At 46.4% G+C, this 21,635-nt stretch overlaps 1 protein-coding gene and 1 long non-coding RNA gene across 8 annotated transcripts in view; one reads left to right on the forward strand and one right to left on the reverse strand.

The window, feature by feature from the left end:
• The window catches only part of KHDRBS3 (KH RNA binding domain containing, signal transduction associated 3), a 190,236-nt gene that overhangs the window by 161,509 nt on the left and 7,092 nt on the right, over nucleotides 1-21,635 (forward strand). For 2 of the 4 annotated variants that reach the window (XR_006592730.1, XR_006592729.1), the window contains exons 8-10: nucleotides 17,592-17,650; nucleotides 19,775-19,924; nucleotides 21,349-21,407. Coding sequence is in view for 2 of the 4 variants with exons in the window: in XM_019823178.3 (XP_019678737.1) it covers nucleotides 17,592-17,650; nucleotides 19,775-19,866 (151 nt within the window). In the remaining 2 variants the exon portion in view is untranslated. Of the gene's footprint in view, nucleotides 1-17,591; nucleotides 17,651-19,774; nucleotides 20,408-21,348; nucleotides 21,408-21,635 lie in introns of those variants that run through there. The other 2 variants (XM_019823178.3, XM_023248659.2) reach the window with 1 other exon arrangement.
• Nucleotides 5,660-17,585, reverse strand: LOC109496247. Of its 4 annotated transcripts, none has more exons than XR_006592734.1 (5): nucleotides 16,270-17,585; nucleotides 15,084-16,047; nucleotides 10,688-10,924; nucleotides 9,079-9,616; nucleotides 5,660-5,747 (listed from the first exon to the last, which is right to left on the reverse strand). It is a non-coding gene; the product is annotated as an uncharacterized LOC109496247 (long non-coding RNA). The 4 variants fall into 4 exon arrangements; XR_006592733.1 differs by lacking the exon at nucleotides 5,660-5,747 and having other exon boundaries at nucleotides 6,640-9,211; nucleotides 9,364-9,616; XR_006592732.1 differs by lacking the exon at nucleotides 5,660-5,747 and adding an exon at nucleotides 6,640-7,979.

A 21,635-nucleotide genomic window follows, 5' to 3' on the forward strand; every position in this document is an offset into this window, starting at 1 on the left:
AGCTGCCGTAGCGTGGGTGAAAACTCTAAGAAAACTTTTAAAAAGTACTTCCTACAAAGCTGTCAGTTTAGTAGCCATCTACTTAACGGCCACTGATGATGGCCATCTTACCAGGCAAACCAGCAGCGGGAGAAGGGAGCAAACACTTGCAGTGGTCCTGTGAAGGTCACGACTTGGAGCATGCTGGTAATAACTAGTCCAAGGTGAGGCTGATGCCTACGGCGCCCCCGGGGGGTGCACGGAGTGTCCAGAGAAAGATCGGTGGAGGCCAGGTTGTGGTGGACCTGAATTCCAGGCTCCTGGAGTTTACACGATTTTTCGGGTCTTACAGACCAACATACTCTCCACACCCACCACCACCATGCTGGTCCAGGGTCGTGTCGTCTGGCTTGCTTCTAGAATACCAGGAGCCTACTTGCTGTTCGAATGCCCCACCTCCACTTGCAACAACCTCTTCCCTGTCGTTTCCCCATACTGCAGCAGAATGAGGTTGTTTTTTTTTTTTCAAATGTACCGTAATTATAGCTTCTCATACTGTTAGACAGTTTTCCTTCATAACTGCAATTTTATCTTGAAGTAATTCTCTGATCAGTGTCTGCCTTCTTTAAGTTTTTTTGCTGCCATACCCCCCGGTGCCTAGCACAGTGCCTAAAACATAGAAAATGCTCAGTAAATACTTATTGACTAAATATGGGAAGGTAGAATTTAACTCCGCATTAGCAATTTTAAAACAGAGTAGACATTCCTATTTTAATTTCCTAATGTTGGATTTGAATTTACATACAATTGCTATGGGGAGCGTACTTGAAATTATCTCTGTTCTACATATTTGAAAGAGACTGAATAATCTGATATGCACACTGATGCCAGTTACTGTCTGCCAGATTCTTCAGGAATACTGAAAACCATTTGCTAGTCCAACGTTGTCTCACAGGGATGCTGACGATCCCACAGAAAGTCAAATGAAGTTCCTTCCACTCTCACATACATAATATTTCACATGCATAGATACTGCTGATCACAGTCAGCTTTCTTTAAAAGTAATAGATAATGGCTTTGATTATCCCACTGTCAGATGGATCTACCAGCAATCTTTTCCAAAAGACACCTCTGTGTAGCAGGTGGATGCCCTCGCTGAAAAAACAAACTCAAGACACCGTGAACAACTGCATTAACAAACGGTCCCATGAAATACAGTAAACTGCTCATAAAATGTGGATAGACCATTTTGAATGCAATGGAAAGAGCCAGAGGAACCAGTACTGAACGATTATGTGCCTTGGCACAAGCCGTACTCGGTCTTGGGGCTTCACAGAGATGCATGGAAATAGGCTGATAAACCCAGCCCTTGTTTTTGTTCCCTGTCCAAAATACCCTTTTTTTATTTTTTAGACGTGTATGTACGTAAACCATTCTTTTGAAATTAATTCTCAGCAACTTTCCCAACCTCCTTGTCACTTGGGGACTCATCCTGACTCTGCCCTTGCAGGGCTCCCCCCCCCCCACCTTCCCGGCCACGCTCCAGTCTGTGGTGACAGTTACATTCCATCACATTCCAACACGCGGTCTTGATGCTTCAGATAGAGAATTCTCATCCAAACTCTTTGGGATGTCCAGGGGCAACCTGGGTGGCTCAGTTGGTTAAGTGGCCAACTCTTGATTTAGGCCCAGTCCATGATTTCACCGTTCATGAGATCGAGCCCCACATGGGGCTGTGCAGAGCCTGCTTGGGATCTCCTCTCTCTCTCTCTCTCTCCCTCTCTCTCTCCCTCCCTCCCTCTCTCTCTCTCTCTCTCTCTCTCTCTCTCTCTCTCTCTCTCTCTGCCTCTCTTTCTCTCTGAAAATAAATGTTAAAAAAAAAATTTTCTTGGGATGTCTAGTGATGATATATGTAATTGATAACAATTTTTAAATCCTCTTTTGCCAGAAAAAATGTTATAAACAACTGATCTTGTATTTCATCATAAGAGATCTTAGTTCTAAACATTAATGTTTCTGACAAATTAATTCATCATTGCAGTTAACAGCTATAGGACAAATACTGAAGCTTGAGTCAAGAGACCAAACTTTGGATCCCCAGCTGTCACGTGTTGTGTAGATGTGAGCAAGCCAACAGGAAGCTTATGAAACCTTATATTTAATGAATAAAGTGAATGGACAAAACAGTGCTCACCTTCTGGAAAGTTAAATGAGGCTACGAAATTGCGGAGTACTCTGCAAATAGAAGGAAACTATTGTTTTTTTGTTGTCGTTAGATGTGTGTCACCGAGGGTGAGCTCCCGACTCTCTTGCCAAGGAGAAAAAGGTTATGTAACACCAAACTAAGAACTCTTGAGAAAAATACTTCTCGCTTAGAAAGAACCTCTGTTTCGATAACAGTAATGACAACTGTCCTTAAGAGCTTGAGGTGTGTATGTACCACATTGTCTTATATAAGCCTCACAACATCTCAGGAAAGACTGAGTTTCAAAACCCTTCTCCAGGGGAGAAAACCGGATCAACTTTGCCTGAGTTGGCACAGTAAATGCTGGAGCCTGGCTCCGGATGCCAGGCTTTTGCTTGTCCACCTCCAGAGCCTAGGTCTCAACTATTAATTACATGCTGCCTTCCAGAATGATTACAGTAAGATGAGGAGCCTGCTTAAAGATGAAACTATGAGGGTCTAAAGAAAGTAACGTTAGCACAGCCTCAGCGTCAGTGGTGCTGCCGTGAAACACGCTGAACGTCATTGTGACTTGTTTGCGTGCACGACTCAGGTGTGTTGGAGGGAGAAGAAAGGCCCCGTGTGAACTGAAGACACTCTGTAAACAAATTCTTTTCTTTTTCTTCTTTCCTTTTTCTTGGAATCTAATCAAAATTCATCTTTTTTTTTTTTAATTATGGAGAACCATCTGCAACCTTTAAGCAGCTTTTGATAGGAAGAAGAAAAGAAAACAGTTTTCTGTTCAAATAAGAAAGCATAGTTGGATATGTCTGCATCAGAAAACTAAAGAGATACTCAACATCCCTTATTTCGGAACGCAGTGCTCTATCTTTTAGGACGGGGATGAGATCTGGATTACCCATAAATTCAAACAAATGAGAGGTTTATTTTCTTTCATGTAAGAATACCAGCAGCTGCAGACTTTGAGCACAAGTCTTCGTAGTTACTAAGAAACCAGGCCTCTTCCTTCCTTTTTTCCCCCCCGCCCTGTCTCCTGAGGCTCCTCCCCGTCTCCAGATGGCTGTTGTGGTTCCAGCCATCCTGGCAGGGTTCAGGCAGAAAGGAGGAGGAAGAGGAGAACGCTGCACCTCCTGGCTGGGTCAGCCTCCTGTTAGCATACTTCCCAGAAGCTTCACCGCAAGAGTTATTGCTTCTGTGTCACCTGCAGAAGTGGCTGAGAAAGGGAGTTGTGGGGATTGATCCCTTGTCACTGGCACCTCTCCCCTCGGGCTCACAAGGAGTCTTAAAGGAGGGGCGCCTGGGTGGCTCAGTTCATGATCTCCTGGTTCGTGGGATTGAGCCCTGCATCAGGGTCTGTGCTGACAGGGTAGAGCCTGCCTGGGTTTCTCCCTGTCTTCCTCTCTCTGTCCCCCCTGCTCTCTCTCTCAAAATAAATAGACATTTAAAGAAATAAATAAAGATGAAGTGTGTGTGGAGGGCGTGTGGAGTACCTAGAACAGTATATGGCTCACAGTAGGCATTTGGTACGTGTGGTCTGTTATTACTGTTACGTTAAAGCTTTGCACGTCTGGCTGCCCAAAACCAGCATCGGGCAGTAGCGGTTGAAATAGGTCCTCCTTCGGTCAGGCTTGCCAGGAACTTCCAGGCCACGGGCTCCCTCATTGCCCCCCCCCCCCCCGCCTTCCTGAGTCGTCTTGCCCAGAAGGTGGTACTCCCCAGCCCTGTGGAGAACAGAGTAAAAGAAAAAAGGATTCTGAGCGGCTCCCGAGAGATTAAGGTTAAATATAAAACAAGTATCTTCTGACAGGCCTGTTCAAGCGCCTTACTGTGGCAAGTTATTCAGGCTTCGTTTCTGGAAGTCTTTGGAAGTGGAGAGAGAACCCTTTCTCTCGGATGATTAAGACAATTTGGCCTGAAGGCAGGGGATGGGCCACGGGACCTCTCAAGGTGGCTTTCTTCCCTCTGACTCAGCAGAGTACCTGCGAGTTCCTTTACTTTATGGTGAGGGCAAATTTAGAAGTACCCCACAGCAGAGAGTGGGGGGCGGAGGGGGAATCAGCCTTAAACGACAAGCTCTGTGTGCGTCTGATTCTGTGGCCAACCTACGTTAGCGGTTAAAATCTTTGCGTCTGACAAAGTAATCGTTACATCTGAAATAAGACTTTGCAAGCGTACTTACAACAGTAGGGTTAAGAATCAGGTCACGTTTACTGGTCACTGACGAAGGGGCAGGCCGGTGTTTTGTGCGCGTGAACTCATGTCGGGATTACTCATCCATTCCCGCCCTCCCCTCGCAGACCCAGCCGCTGTCCCTTCCCCTTCCCGAGAAGCCGCAAGCCAGACGGCTCGGTGACTCCTTCGCTCAGTGTCTTTATTGAGCACCTCTTAGTTCTGAGACGCTCCTAGAAGCTGAAACACAAAGAGAGTAAGCCGCCTGCCTGAGGTTACACTGCTTCCGAAAGCAAGGACGGGATTCAAAATCCAGTGAACCTTTTTATCCAGAACCTGCGCTCCCTCCACGTGTGCCGAGTCCCTAAGTGATCTCGTGAGCTCAGGGTTTTCAGTACCTTTTATGTGGCCATGACCGGATTTATGTGCCCGGTGCGGCTCTGTCTCCTGACCTGTAGATATCCCTTCCCAGAGGCCTGTCTGACCCGGCGTGCCCGGGGCTCACCTCCCGATGGCACCTGCCCCAACTCCGTCAGTGGCAGTGCTGGTTTTCCCTAACCCCGGGGAAACTGCCGGTAACTTTCCCTCTCCCTCGAGATCTAAAACAGAAACCGAAGGCTTCCCATGGCCTGTCTGGCCCTGTGCAATCCTCCAGAGCCTCCTCCCTGACCGTTGCTCCCCCCACACTGCCCTGCCGGCCCCCAGATGTGCCAAGAGTGAGCCCACATCCCTCACGTGACCGTCCCCCTGCCTGGGACGTGTTCCCGCGGGTGGTGCCTGCACCCGCTTCATGGCCTCACAGGACACCCTGGTAGCGGGGGTTCTCTGGGTAGGCTGTGAAATACCAGCTTGATTCCAGGCCTTTCCGCCTTCCTGCTCTTGTGATTCTTGCCGTGTTGATACACGAACTGTGTACGGCCTGTCCCTCCCACTATAATACAAGCTTTACGAAGGTCGTGAATTCGTTTTGTTTCTTTAAACCTTGACTCCACGACTGAATGAACGAACGCAGGCCCGAAATGCTTGGCTCACGGCAGTTGGTTCGGCAAATAGCTTCGCGTGGCAGAGCCACGACCCCCCCTGAACCCCTGAAGCCAGAAGCCGCCCGGCCCTCCCGCGGTGCCCCGCGCTTGTGCCCTCGCGGCGGCCAGGCCTCGCTTCGCACGAAGGAGGCTGGAACAGCGACAGGGTCTGCGCTAAGTGACTGGGTTAGGTGCATGTATCCTTCGTAGGGGACCCATAGAAATGTAAGCTATTAGTGACGTCACAGCGCAGCTCAGCCTGCGGTGGCCTCCCTTCGACAAAAACCAGATGACTGACGCATACTTAAAGGTAACCAGTTCGCTATCAATTTACTCGTAAAGAAGAAAAAGTGCTGTTTTCTCATCTGTCATTTTAAAATCCTCTTTTGTCTCTGAAAACAATAGGAGACAAACTTTTCAGTTACAGTTCCTAAAATGTTTATGGTTTTGACTCATTTTTAAAATAGGATTCTCCTGTAAATTGAAATTTCTGTTAACTCTTCATCATTTGAATAGAGACCACGAATAATTCCCCACAGGTTTTTAAACCCCTTTTTCCACTTACTCTTTTTACCAAATCTTATTTCTGAGCTTAAGAAACATGGCAAAATTACTTTATTTTATTTTTTATTCTCAAGTTAGTTAGCCTGCAGTGTAGTCTTGGCTTCAGGAGTAGAACCCAGTGATTCATCACTTACGTGGAACATCCGGTGCTCATCCCAATGAGTGTCCTCCTTAATGCCCGTCACCCATTTAGCCCATCCCCCGGCCCCCCTCCCCTGCAGCAACCCTCACTTTGTTCTCTGTATCTAAGAGTCTCTTATGGTTTGCTTCCCTCTGTGTTTTTATTTTATTTTTCCTTCCCTTCCCCTATGTTCCCCTGTTAAGTTTCTCAAATTCCACATATGAGTGAAATCATAGGATATTTTTCTTCCTCTGACTAATTTCACTTAGCATAATACCTTCTAGTTAATGGCAAGATTTCATTTTTCATCACCGGGTAGTATTCCATTGTACGTATACACCGCCTCTTAAATCTGCCTTTGTTTTCCCTCCCCTATCAGGCTTGCGATGGGTCCTCTCCTGAGCAATGGAACGTCTAACATCAGGTTAACAATATCAACTCCGAAAGGTCTGGAATTCCAAAAATCAGACCTTAAATTTTGGTGCTAAAAGAATTACTGAAACTTGCTCTCAGAGAAATAGGTTCCCTGGTTAAACCGTAAATTATATCTGGCCATTTAAGCTGAGCATTTAAATAGTCGAGTTATTGGCAAATGGATATAATGTTTCTAATTCCTAAAGAGAACTCTTTATTTCAAACCTTTTTACTTCTATTTTCTTGCATTCTGGGCACTAGAAAGTGACATGTACTGTGAGGAAATTGAAACTGTCCCCACGTTAGATCTGTGCCTGATGGATCTGGGGAGGTGTACGCATCTGTCCTGCTTATACGAAATTTAAGTTTCCCCTCTTTTCCCGATCTTGCCAGAAACGGCGGTTTTTGATCCTGGTACGCGTGAGACCTGGGGCCGGGCGGCTGTGACACGGAGCTCTGTCCACAGGCTAGTTCTGTGAGTGAGCCCTTCTTCCTCCCCCGTCACCGGGTGGACGGAGAGACATTGTTCCAGATCAAAGAATCATTCTTCAGGCCAGCGTGTAGGAGTCACTGTGCTCTCACACACTTCCTGCAGGCAGGTGACCTGTGCCCGGGCTTAAAGCCTTCGGTCTCAGAACTCCTCTGTCCTTTATTGTAAGGGCCACGAAGCCGTCTGGTGTGTATGGCTTGTATCTGTCAACATTTATCACATGTGAAATTAAAAACAGAAACTTTAAAAATAGTTATTAATCATGAAATACATGACAGTAGCCAACTCATTGCATGTTAACATAAAAAAAAAATCTGTTTTTATGGAAAATCACTACTTTCCAAAACAAAAACAGTATTGTTTTATATTTTTGCAAATCTCTTTAATGTCCAGCTTCATGGGAGCTAGCTAGAGTCTTCTCTCTGCCTCTGTGTTCAGTCTGATGGGACATGTTGTTTGGGTTGAAGTAGTTGGAACCACAAATACGCAGTTGGAAAAGAAAAGAATTTTGACAGCCTTGCACCTAACTGTGGGTATTCTTTGATGACTCCACCGAAATTTGGCAAGTGGTAGTTTCTGAAAGGTTAGCTGCAGTGTGGATTCTGAAACCACATCAGTAAACTTGTCATACTCTGTCTCATTGAAACACCTTGGTCCATCTTCCATTTGGTGGGTTTGGAAACATCAGACCTGGGTCATACGAAAAACACTGGTTCGCTGGGACATGCGTGTTCTCACGGTCCTGTGACGCATTTCCCTGGGCAGTACGAAAGAGCCGTATCTGTTGCCACCACCACCGGTCTCAACAGAGAGGTCTGTAGAAGTACTGCCTTATTATCCGTTTACAGTGGTCAGTACTAACTTTCCAAAATTGCAGCACATACCTGAAAGCTTGAATTGAGTCATCGGTAACAAATACTGTCAGTTTTTCCTGAAGAGACAGGCTCACTTCGTTCATCTCTGAGAACGTGTCTGCCACACACGTGCGTCGGAGTAACCATAGTGTGTCTGCACTTGATTCTTTCAAGTGGAAAGCTGTGCCGCGAGAAAGCCCGAGGTCACCCCCACGCCCCAGCCAGCCACCGACCTCCCGTAAGCACCCTTCTGTTTCATCCTGCAGAATAATAGTGGAGATCTATTAAAATTAGTAATCTGTACTGCTTCATCAAGGACATGTTTAAACAAACATACTTTTAAAAAAAAATGTTTTTTAAGTTTATGTATTTATCTTGAGAGAGAGCCCCAGCAGGGGAGAGGCAGAGAGAAGGAGAGACAGAATCCCAAGCAGACTCTGCGCCACCAGCGCAGAGCCCGATGTGGGGCTCAGACCCGTGATTGATGGCAGGGGCTCTTAGGAGTGCCCAAGCCACACTTGGAACACCACCGCTCTAGGCCGGTTTGCACACACAGGATGCATATACTAGGGCTCTGGGAGAGCGCGGGGCGAGAGCCGCCCCCAGCGGCAAGCGTAGGAAGCTAGTTATCGAGGGCCCTTTAACCCTCGTGCAGCCCTTTGGTCCACTGAATTGTCCTCACGCCGTCAGCTCCCTGAGGGCAGAAGTGTGTTCCCTGCGTGCCCATCACACGCGGGGTACTGTGAAGCCAGGGGTGGCCTACGAAGAGGGGCCGGCCCTGGCCTCCCTCCCACATCAAAGCTGCCTCGTCCAGATTTGCGATCCTCAGGGGAAGAGGGGCAAAGGATTAACAGCCTTGCGTTTAGATCTGAACACGCTTTGCCAAACCCGGAAGACAGGAATGAAGTGCCCTTACCCCCATCTCTCCTGTCTTGGAGGAAGCTAGCTCCGTTTGGGGAGCAGCCCCCAGGAGGGGCGGCCGTGACCAAGGGGGAGGCCCGGATGTAGCAAACCAATGGGCCGACGACCAGACCTTGGCTGCCGCTCTGCCATCGGACCGGTGCAGCCCAGTGCGGAGACTTATTTATTCGGCACCTTCCTGAGGAAATGTTCTGAAATCTTATTAAAGAACTATTAGAGAAGTAAGGCTCTTACTGAAAGCAGATTGGAAATTTTTTAGCCAATTACCCTGAAGGAATTGCAAGTCTTTCAGTTATCTGTGATATTGGGAAAACAAGAGTAGTCCCACAGTTTCATTTTAAATGTTACTTTTCACTTACTCTGCTTCATCTGTAAAAATTCTTAATGGTTGCGGAAGGATTACAAGCTCCCAAGTAGAGCGAAAACACTAGCCCAGGCCAGCCGGTCCGGAGCTACTCTCTGGACCACGTGTGCTCAGTCCAGTAGTTTTTCCTGCCAGATGATAAGCGTTTCGTAAACGTTTGCTAAAATTTTAATTTTTGTCAAAAGGATTATAGATAAAATTTTATCTTAAAAGAACAGGCCAACATAATCCAGAAAAACATCAGCCCTTTCATGTTAAATTCAAACAACACAGAACTTACTAATTAAACTTTGGAAGAGATTCACTGAAGATGATTCTGGGATGAATTCCAGGTTCACCTCCCACCCCGGAAAATTGCCACAACTGCTGCAACACAACGTCCGTATTAGAGACTCTTGCGTGAGTCACGGACGGTCTTCAGCCCTCGTGTTCATATCAGTCTTCCTCTTACCTGTCTGATCTGGGAGGGATCAGCACTGTAGGGAGCAGTTGAGTTAGACATGGCTCCCATCCTTTGACCTCATTTTTCTCACCTGTAAAATTAAATAATATGTTTGCTTCAGACAGGGCCTTGAGGATTAAGGGATAATCTATAATGCATTATAAACCAAAAAGGATTTAAAACGAGACAGGAAGATTGAATCAAGAGGATGGGCTAAGAACACATACCTGCTCCACCATCGCCCCCCCCCCCTCGCCCCGCCCCGCCCCCGTTCAGAATCCCTTGAAGTGACAGAAACAAGTTTCGAAAGATTGTGGAAGGGAAAGCAGATGAAACGAGAGCCTTGAGGAAACCAAATGAAACCCCCCCTCCCACCTCCCCTCTCCCCACCCCCATACCCCCCCCCACCATGGAAGAGAAGGGTGCTGTAATGGTGGGGAGGTTTAGGAAGATGTAAAACCATGTCAGTGGCTGTAAACAGGGGCACCAAGGGAATTGATCGAAGACTGCATTTGGAACAGCCAGGCTGGTCTGGCCCTGCTTTCTAACCAGGGATGCTCAGCAGTGCGTTCGTGGTGTTCATTCCCAGGTTACAGCGGGAGCCATGCAAAGCCAGACCTCAGACGGGACCACCCTTTAGGGCAACCAGGAGGCCCAGGGACGGGAAACAAATCACTTGCGTATCCCACCCAATAGCGTACTCTGTCCCTTTTCCGCAACCACCAGAAGAAAGCTATTTTGAACGAGAGGTAGTGTCCGCAGACAGGCAAACTGAGAATCTCAAATCAGAAAATGAACACCTATCTATCCAGCATATACTAAGCATTTAAAAAACAGACTCAACAAACTGACAAACCCACACTTTGACAGAACAGAGCCCAAAGAATAGAAGATGGTTGTAAAGTAATTAAATCTTCATATGGAGACGAATACTGGGAATCCACAAAGGCCAAACCAGTTAGGGAGGCAGGAATTTAAAAATTAAGTATCGGCAAAGGATAAAGAGCAAGCAAGTATGGGAGAAAAAGGGAGACGGGAGGTGGGACCCAGAACTTCAAAACTGGGGTCACCGGAGTGGGAGAGCTAGAAGGATGAAGGGGCAAAGAGAATTTTGTAAAAGAGAAAATTCAGAAGTTGAAGAAAGACACAAGTTACTACTTACGTGGGAGGGCATGTTAGGTGCCAGGAGAGATGTGAGTGTGACATGCGATGAGGGAGAGAAGCAGTGTCGTGATTTAAGAGACTGTCACCGCTTTCCTGTTGGAAGGATCTCCTCCGCACTCCGAGCAACAGCTCGAGTAGGATAAACATCCGCTGTGGCATCAGACAGACCTGACTTAGGGCTTTGGTCCTCGCTTGTTCTTGTTCATCCTTGGATAGTTGAGTTAACTTCTCAGACCTTCAATTTTATTGTACATAAAGGAGATACAATAATATCCACTTCGTCGGTTTGTCATGAGGTTAAGTGCAAAAGAATATACATATGTGCACACGCATACATGCACACACACACGTGCACATTGTCGGTGCCCTGTGTATACCGGGTGAACTAGTAGAGTTAACTCCCTTTTTTGAGAGTTCGTGAACCGCTTTGTAGTCTGACCCCCACTCACCTGTCGCTTCTTTCCTCCTCATTCAGTCCCTCAGCCAGTCATGTGTTACCTTCGTACCTTCCTCTCACCCCCCAACAAACTGAGACTCTGACCCCAAGGTATCTTGGACACGCTTCTGTGCTCATGCACACTTACACCCTACTCTGTGGAAATACATGCTCATCTTTGTTAGTTTCTTGAGAGCAGAGATCACACCTTACTTATTTCTGGATCTCCATTTTTCAGAATGGTGTCTTTCACATAGGAAGTGCTCAAAAGTATACAGCCACACTTGGGCTTAGTGTTTCCTTTTAATTTTATTTGTCAAGTTTATTCAACAGCCAGAAAATATTAAGTGCCTTTGAATCGTTCCGTCTTGCACCTTGAAAAGTGGGGTAAGAGGAGTGACCTCTTGTTCATCTTTATCCACTAATAACACTTGGTCTTTCTTGTATTGTCTTAGCCATAATTTTCCAACGATTTGCTTACAATTCAGTCAGCGCAATTAACAAACTTTACTGAGTTCCTGCCTTGTACTAGGTGTTGTTCTCAGGGAGCTTGAGGTATGTATGTCATTGAATAAACCAGCCCCAAGTCCCTCTCTTGTAGAGCTCACAGTCCCATTCTACCGAAAGGACATAGACAGTAAAAATAATAAGTAAGTATATAGTATGTTAGAAAGTGGCAAATGCTGTAGAAAAAAGTAGAGCAGAGTGATACGGGTGAGGGTTGCCAGACAGGGAGATTGCAATCGTGATCTGAACGGACCGTGTTGAGATAGTGTCATTTGAGCAGAGACTTGAGAAAGGTGAAGTTAGCCATGCAGATGTCCAGAGGTAAGAGCATTCTAGGCAAAGGGAATAGCCACGAAAAGAATGGCTCCACAAACTTTTTTTGACCTGAGCAAACAAGAAACTCTGCTGTCAGCTGAAATCTAGGAAGCTTGGCTGGAGCAGATTTAGGGATAAGATGAGAGGTCCAGTGGAGTCTGGGCCTTGTTAAATTTGAGGTGTCTGTTAGACATTGAAGTTGAGGTGTCGAGTAGGCAGTTAACACTTGAATGTAAACTTTAAGAGAGGTTCTCAGATCGGGGCTAGTTTTTGCTATTTAGGATGTATACAAAGCAAGAGACTGGACAAAATCACAAGGGAGTTTAGGTCAATAAAGAAGACGAGGACCAAGGTCTGAAGTCTGGAACTCTCCAGCTTTAAGAGGTCTGAGGAAAAGGAGGAACCGACAGGTCATCTGGTGAGGTCTAGCCAGTGACACAGGAAGGAGACCAGGAAGTGCAGCAGCCTGAAAGCCAAGGAAAGAAAGGATGTCAAGGAAGAGGTCCCTTGTAACAGATGGTGAGCAGTCATTTAAGCACAAGGACTGAGAATTGAGTATTGACTTCAGCCACTTGCGGTTGGGTGGTTCCCTTGATGAAAGGTTTAAGGGGTGTCGGGGGGGAGGATGGTTTCAATGGATGTGAAAGGATGATGTACTGGAGGGACGGGGTGAAGCAGGAAAGAGGACGTCACAGAGTGGGAACAGGACACTGAGCGAGGTGGGGAAGGTTTCTGTTATTGGTAACGGCAAGTCTAGGGCGTGACTCCTTTAATGGCTAAAAGAACCTAGAGCAAGATGGATGGACAAGAGTCGTCCAGGGAATTGAGAGACCAGCTTGTTGGAAGGCTCTTCTGTCCATGTGCTGAAATCCCCACGACTTAGGACAGTGATGCTATTGGGAGATGCCGAGTTGGGTGTGGGTATGGAGGAATGGAGGGCAATGGTACTGGGAGAGGGAAGACGCTCCCCCTTCCTCTGGGCCCAACGGTACATGAGCTGTGGGAGATAAAAACTGGAGAAGGCTGCCCGGAAACAACCCAGGAAATAACTGTCAGCGGAGGAGAATCAAGTTTCCAGTGAGGAAGGAGTGTTCCAAGAGGAGGCTGAGACTATATAGGCAGCTTTGCCAGTGGTGGGCTGTGAATTCCAGGGGGCCCTGGGGGAAGAATTTCAGAGTGGAGTAGGTGCTGAGGGTGGACAGCAGCAGGCGGGCAGGACTTTAGGAGTCTTGGGGATAAGAGCATCCTAGTGGTTGAGAGCTTCCCGAGCTGACATAAAAACCAGCAAGAGACCTGATGAAGTTGGGTTCAGAGACTTTAAAGTAGAAATTGGTGGAGAGTCTTGAAGAGGTTAAAAGGACAGGGGACAGATCAATGTCAGGATTGCCTTCTTGATCCCACAGAGACAGGGTGATCTGGGGGCAGAGGTTCTGTCCTCCTCTTGGACCCCTGTCCGTGGAGAATAGAAGGTCTCAGGAGTGGTAGACTTGGTCCCAGTACTACAGTTTGCTCCTTGACCCCCGTGTTCTCTCCCAGTGTGTGTGTTGGCAGGGGGTTGGGGGGGGGGGGGACGTTCTAGATGCTGGTTGGTAAAACCAAGAACCTCTGGGAAAGTGAGGAATTCTGCTGCATACCTACACTTCCCTCTACCACTGAGACGGGGTAGAACAGCGGGGAATAAAGGGCCTGGGCAGACGTGGCCATAGGACCAGCAAGGGAAGCCCACTCTTGACCTGTTCAGGGAGCAGCTTCCCTGGATCCCTTTTGATGGGAGTTGATGCGTATTTGGCCTACTGTATTTTCTTATCTACTATTAATGTTATTGTATGCGTAAATGAAGAGACTTTTAGCGTCTTTTCCCTTTTGCCTTATGTTGGGTTTTTAGTTCATCCTTGGGAATTAGGACACATCTCTGGTTAATAGACATTTGAGGTGCATGAGATAAAGCGCTGGCAGAGCAATTCGGTGGAGCTGACAGGTGTAAGAGTGGGGCTCAGCTGCTCCCAGCTTCCTGGCTTGACGACCGTCTTGTAATAAATAATCAGAAACTGGGCAAAATGATAGCAAATGTCAGTTTCAAGTTTTCACCTGTCAAAACTAAGATTGTCTTATCACCAAACCATTGCTGGACCAAATTATGCTACCTCTTATCCTCCTGTTCATGGGAAACATTCTTCACCCCCATTTTTTTTTTTTTTTATGCTGAATGGTGTTAGGGCACTTCACAGACAAATTTCCAGTCTGCGCTGATGTTCATTACTGCTCAGTCCATTTGATAAAGACTTGGTTTGGTCAAAAAGCTCTTGCTCGACTCCTATGTTGATTAGCTTCAGTGCCTGTCACCGACAGCATCACATTAAACAGTGGAGGCCTGTCTCAGGAAAGGAAATTCGTGCAGTTCTATGAAGACGTAATTCACTTTGTGCGACTGATAAAATTCTCAAGAACATCAGGGTTTTATTTGTCTAAGGAGCCATTCTGCTGTAACTTCTGACCTTTGGAAAGAGGACCGAGGTTCATTTAATTTAGTGCTGTTTTCCACGAAACATTAGCCATTTTTTTTTTTCCCAACAAAATGAGAAGTTATTTTGACTACTTTGTGGCTGACTGCAGTGCATGAGCCATCAAGAATGTCACAGCTGCCCGGGGTCCGCACAGGACCTACACCAGGCCCGTGGCTTGATGGACGGGGGTGCTGAGACAGTGAGCAGGATGCCCCCCCACCCCGGGAGCCTGGCAGGTGGACGCCCAGGTTCACACGCAGATGTTTGACCCATCGTTGACACTGACATTTCAACAGGGCGTTCCTTTCTGAATTTCTGTCCTCAAGATGAAAAAGAGTATTCTACTTAAGCAATTCTCCTATTTAAATCTATAAAACCTTAAGAGTGAGGAAAGCAATATTGTTTCTTTCATTCTTGTTTCTGCTGGATTTTTTTTTTAATGTGAATGTTTCTTTGATGTTTTTTTAGCCAGTCCCTCTTGTTTCCCTCTCACCATAGATCTGTGTGCTGCCCTGAAGGAAAATTGCAACTGTTGAAAGGGAGGGAGGGAATTTGAGACCAGACAGACAAGTAAAGCAGTTGTAATTCATCACGATCACACGGCAGTGAGTTTCACGTGGACCCTGACTTACATTTCCAGGTGCGAGGAGGGGTCATGGAAACCCCAGACGGGCAAGTGAGACGTTCGGGGAGGGAGCAGGGCAGGTCTGGGTGAACCGCACAGCCCGCCCCCCGCCCCTGGCATAGGTCTTCAGCACGTGGTGACGTTGGCACCTGAGCTTCGAGTGTAGGTGCTGTCCCTTCTGAGCTGTGTGACCTGGTGGTTCAGCGTCACTGTGCCTCAGCTGCTTCATGTTCAAGGATGGCGACTCTGTGGAGGTTCAGTGAGATGATGTCTGCAGAGAGGCGGTCAGTGCAGCCCGGGTCTCACTCATCAGAGGCCCTTCCTCCCACGCTCCCTTCCTTTCTCCCACGCCCTCGCGGAGTGCCAGTTCTCCATCCGAAGACCTTTTTTTAAAACTCTGTAGCCGCACGCGATTCCTCAGAAAAATTACACATTGCCACTTGGTATATAATAGGTCAGCTGTAAGAGCGACTGCCCTGTTCCTGGCCAATGCTTGAAAAAACCATGGGGCTTAACACAGAACATTCCAGAGAGAGTACGTTCCATCTCCATGCCAGCAGGCTCCCGTCGTCACCAGTACGGGACACTGTGTTTAATTGGCTGGTGAGGATGTGAGTAAGCCAGGAGAAGAAGATCTGACCTGTGTTTGGCACATGGAGGAGGCATTTTATACGGAGGAATATTCTAGGCTCGGCATTTGGTCAGTGCTTCTTGACCCTGATGGAAGTACTTGTAGACTCAAATTCTGAAGCCTGTTTCTTGCATCCGTGCCTCGTGTGTGCCGTTCCCCCGCCTGCAAGGCCCTTGCCGCCATCTCCTCTCTGTTGCCTCTCCCCACCCCTTCCTTGGCTTCCCCCCTCGGGTGCTCAGAGCTGCTCGAGCATTAACGTTGTCCAGGAAGCCACCACGACGCAGCCGATGGTGGGGGCGCACCTCCTCCGTGGACTCCGTCCGTGTAGAGTGGGGCTGTGCTGGGGTGGGGGTGGGGGAAAAGCAAGGACAGGGCTGCTCTGGGGAGCCACGCTGACTCTGGGAGATTGGGAAAGTTCCCCAAGGAAGTAACATTGTGGCTGAAGACTGAGTAGCAGGTAGCTTGGAAGGAGAGGAAAGAACATTTCTAGCAGAAGGCGGAGCAGAGGTGAAGGCCCTTGCCCACGCACTTGAGGCAAAAAGGGACCCCCCCCCATGCTTACCCCTTCCTCCTAGGATCGCCGTGCTGTGCTGCGGCCGTCGGAGCCGATGAGTCTCTGGTAGTGCTCACGTGACAGTGAAGCGTGGGGAGGAGAGCCAGGTGTGGGTTTGACCAAAGAGCGTGTCACCTGTCTGTTCTCTGTGAGACTTGAGGCCAGCGCCCTGGCTTTCAGATCTGCAGCATCCTTAGCTATAAAATGGGTATGACACTCATACTCACCTCGGGGGCTGCCGTGAGGACTCCACGGGATCTCGGCAGCTGGCATTCGGCAACACTCACAGCGTGGAGTTTATTATTCATCTTGCAACTTCTTAAGGTGTTAAGCAGCTGAGCTGATCATTTTCCATTTTGATTAGAACTTCTTACTTGATTGCATGGGGTTGGAATAATGAGAATGTTTATTTCCATGACAATCCAGGATAACAAATTCAGGACGATTGTTTCCCTACAAAATTAAGTAGAGTGGGACAGCGGACAGCCTGAGAGGGTGAGTGGGAGCTCCCCCTTGGATCCTCAAAATAGCGTCATAAACTGCTTATATCTGCCGTGGGTTAGTAATCTAGATTTTTCCATAGGTCTGTTCCTATAAAAAATTACGCCTGATTGAAATATGTTGTGTACATGTAGCCTCCTTTGCATCGTCTGCAGCAGAATGGCCCTGGTGACGGGCTCCCTCCGACCCCCGCTTTCTCAAGGACGCTGTACGTGAGAATGCAGACGCGCCTGTGCTTTGAAAAGATGCTCGGCCTCATCCTCACATGCGTGGTGAGGCTGCCGTCACCGGACGGCAGGGAGCCCTCCTGCTCTCCTGTCACGACACAGTCATCGTGCCGGCCTCCTGATCGGTAGCCACTTCCTGGCAGTGACGGCATAGTCCTGGGGAAACAAAACCTGGAGTCTCAGGCCTTGTTGTAAAGCCCACAGGTCACACAGCATCGGGCTTTCTGGGAGGTTGGAGCTAGAGAGGAAGGAAGGTCCTTGCCTTCTGGTGGACAGAACCCGTGGTTTTCCTCCCTCTGCACCCGCGAGGCGCCTGGCATGGGCCAGCTGCACTTGTCCGCGACCCGCCTGCGGTCTCTGCAGACTCTTCCTCCAGGATGGTCTTGGTATCCGTCACGCACAAGAGGCGCTCACTCCGTGCTCACTGGCCACTTGCTGTGGCTCAAGTGTCAAACACAGTTATGAGGCATTAAAGTTGGAAACCTTTGGTAACTGTTTTAGAATACTTCGCTGAATGTGATTCAGACCCATAGCCAAGTCATTTTCTCCTGCGTTTTCATCTTTATTTACGTTTTTATTTCTTGCGTGTTTTGTTCATTGCAGTGGTGCTGATTACTATGATTATGGACATGGACTCAGTGAAGAGACGTACGACTCCTACGGTGAGTACCTGGCCAGAGTGAACCGGAAGCAGAGTGGGGGGATGGTCCCAGAAACACCTTCAAGATCTTAACGGAGGAGAACGTACCTCATAAAGACGTTTTGACCGAAACAGCAGCTTCCTCTCCGTTCGTCTGTACATATCTAGCTATTTTCAGAAGCTCCTTTAAGATTTAAATTTAATATTTAAAGAGGACCAAATACTCATAGAAAATTGCATAGATTCACATCCTCAGCTTAGATTTTCTGTTTGGGTTGATTGCCATGTGCTGATTTTCTCAATTATGGAATCGTTTGCCAAACTGCAGACACTTGAAAGCGTGGCGCTTTTTGAAGCGTCTTCGCTTCTTGACAGTAAAGGAAAATGAAGTCATTGAGTCTGCAGCTCTAAAACGATTCTCCCACCCCCATCTTCATATTTTAATTCCTCTCCGATCGCAAATGCTCTGAAAACATCACTGTGGGAGTCCTTCCATAAAGGTTACCAAAGCACTGAGCCAGGGACAGGACGTCAGGCCCTCTCTCCAGCTTGCGGGGAGACAGCTAAACCCGTCTGAGTTCAGTGGGAGCTGGTAGGGATGCAGGGGAATCCGCGTCCGAAGTCTCAGTGTGCAGAAGGAGGACAGGTTTAATTAAAAGAATTGGCGGCAGCAGCATAATGATAGTGAGAAGCTCCTTTGCCGGAGGGCAAAGAGATCAGAGAACAGGAAGCTTCAATCAGTTGCAAAGCTCTGATAAAATGCCTGGTACCCAGCGCAAGTGAATCAGGATTCTGGTTAATGGATGTTCTGACATTTCTCTGAACATAACTGAAAAACCATTTTCCGGTGTTCCTTTTGAAGTGCATTTTGTTATATCACCTGCCCCCAAGCTGTGATGACCTCACCTTGGATTTTTTTTTTTTTTTTTTTGTTGTTGTTGTTGTTATTTGTAACAAACACTTAAGAGAAATACCTTGGTTTGCTGGATGCTGTCCGCTTAAATTGATGCAAGTTAGCTTGAGGGAGTGACGTTGATTGCATGTTTGTATCAAAAGAAGAGGTCATTTTTAAGTGTTTTTCCTTCACAGCCTTTTTAAATTGGTCTCAGTGGACACATGGCTTTTCACTTGCTGTACGTTGCCGCAGAGACGTTAACCATTTGCTGGCAGAGACTTGTGACGACTGGGTGAAAGTGTTGGGGTTGAACAGGTGTTTAGTTTCAGGAGGTCTAGATGACGGATGCCTCTTGTTACTCCAGACCCGTGTCTGGGATGCAGGTACTGGTATGATGCCTGACAACGAACATTCCGTCACTAGGTGTATTTCGTATCCAGGAAGAATTGTCGGGGCGTTCGCATTCCACCCAACACAACTGTCCTTCACCGAACTCTCCGTGGAAGGGCCCGGGAGACATGGTGTCGGCGATTCTCTTTCCCTCCCCATCCCCGCGTTGCTCTTTGTGTTTGTCTCCTTTTGCCCGCACACATTTTTATCTGCGTTTTCTATGTTTTTGCTGTTAAAAGAAATCTAAGTGGGGGCGCCTGGGTGGCTCAGTAGGTTGAGCATCCGACTCGGCTCAGGTCACGATCTCACGGTTCGTGGGTCGGAGCCCCGCGTCGGGCCCTGTGCTGACGGCTCGGAGCCCGGAGCCCGCTTCGGTTCCGTGTCTCCCTCTCTCTCTGCCCCTCCCCCGCTCGCACTCTGCCTCTCAGTCTCAAAAATAAACATTAAAAAGAAAGAAAGAAAGAAATTTAAGTGAGCCTCTTCCCATTCTCTTTCCCATTCAGAAGTATCTTGACGTTTAGCAAAAGGCAGTTCCCTTTGCCCTTTGGGCTTGTGAGCTTTGGTTAAACGAGTGGCCCAAAGGCAAGTTCTTGCGAAGTCGGTTGCCATTGAAGACACAAAACTCATTTTTCTTCCCGTGCTGTTAGGTTTTGTTAAGGGGACAACCATTTTCCATTGTGTCTGTGATTTTCTTTTTTTTTTTTTTTAAGTAAATACCGTTGGTTTTTTCCTAGTGCATCAGGGATATATGTCTTCAATATGACAGCTACCGTTGGTTCAAGGGTTAAGTTAGATTCTGAAAAATGAAGCCAGCGGGATCCATGGCAGTGATCTAATTGTGATTCGTCTTACTGATTTTAGGGCAAGAGGACTGGACTAACTCAAGACACAAGGCACCTTCAGCGAGGACAGCAAAGGGCGTCTACAGAGACCAGCCATATGGCAGATACTGATTGTACTGTCTGATGTTGTGAAATAGCCAATCTCCACCAGTCCTGTATACTGTTCAAAGTAATTTTTTTCTATGAACAATCCCTTTTTAAATAAATCAAAATGCTTAAAATCTGAATGGATGGAACTTTAAAACTACTTTGTTGAAACATCAACCTGGGCAGAAAAAAGGAAAAAAAAAAAAAAGACATGTAAAATTTTGTTATTTCCAGTCTGTATATGAAAAAAATAGGTCATCAAAAGGAAAAAAAAATAACTTTGATTAACTAGTGTTAAACAAAAAAATAGGTTTACTAAATATGTTAATCCATCCTTTTAACATAAGCCTCACCTTTCATTTTAAAGGTTTCCATAGAAATTTAGTTATTTTATCTTTCAGCCATATGCTAGTTTTTTTTTTTTCTCTTGCCAACATGCGTAAAAAGGGAAGCCAATTACAAGTGCAAATAATGTGGTATTCTTTTGTAACTCAAGTCTTGAAATGTTCTGTAGTGTTAAGCAAAGTCTCCTCTTGCTTGATACTAAATAAACTTTTGAAAGAAATTTCGTGTGTGTGAGCTAACAATTTCATGTTTTGCTTATTTAAAAAGGCCTTCATAAATAGTTGTAAACAGGGAAAGAGTTCATTTAACAACGCTTGTCATAAAAGGGTTCACACTAAACATTGTACAACTTACTTAAAAAAATGGTATAAAATTAAATGTACCATTCTCTACTCACCGTAGATTTAAATGCTGTTTAAAGAGTCCAAATGGTTATCAAGCTGCGTGAGTGACACGTTAAACCTACGCACAACCAAATCTTGTTTAAAAACTGGTTTTAAAATAACTATACTGATTTTCTGAAAAACATGTGATCAGTTTTCATCTTGTTGAGCGTTTTTTCACTAGTGCAACTTTGGATTTTTTATGAGAATTTTGGTACCTTAATGAACACCTCGCTCCATGCTGGAAGCAATAAGCACAAAGCTTTTAAAGACACTCTGACTTGACTAATTGAGTCGCACTCGCCAAGGCTGAGGATGTGTAACCCTTAAACGGTCTTCATTGTCAAAGGTAAATAAATCAAATAAGATTTTAATCTCACTTAATTTATCTTAATATAACTAATAAAACCAGGGAGATTACAACTTAGCAAGTTTCATTATCCATTTTAGAGAGGTTTTAAGATCACCTAAATTCTCATTTTAAAAAGTTTAATTTGTTTTAGTAATCTAAAAAGCCTTAGTTCAGTCAGTTTAATTGGGGCCAATTATTCCCTATTAAACAAATGTAAAACCTCATAACTAGTGGTTTGTAATACGTTATTTGGTTAGTAATTGAGGGCACTTCTTAAAACTGACAAATATTTAATAAAGTTATTCTTTTAATCGTTTGGGTTAAGTTTTTTTCAATTGTAGATGATATAAAATGTTTAATTTTTATTTCTTAAGAGATTTCCTTCTCTTTGAGTAAAAAGGCCGTTTTTGTTTGTTTGTTTGTTAGGAAATGTCAGCCATCTTGGGAAGTCAAAGGAACTGGTTGTGCCCGGGGAGCAAACAAAGGTACGTGCCTTTTGTTCCAATTATTTTGATGTGTTGCGGAAGATGAAGACAATTTCATGCTTATCTACAGTCACATGGAAAATATCCCATGCTGGTTCCTGTTACCAGCACTAGTGATTACCGCGAATTAACTCCTCCCGTCAGCAAAGAAGCTTCCTGAACGTGAACAAGTCAGACCCAGTCAGCTTTGGTTGTGATGCACAAGGCAGAGACACCGGTCGTCCCACT

The sequence above is a fragment of the Felis catus genome, chromosome F2 (assembly GCF_018350175.1).
Source record: "Felis catus isolate Fca126 chromosome F2, F.catus_Fca126_mat1.0, whole genome shotgun sequence".
NCBI classification, from domain to species: domain Eukaryota; kingdom Metazoa; phylum Chordata; class Mammalia; order Carnivora; family Felidae; genus Felis; species Felis catus.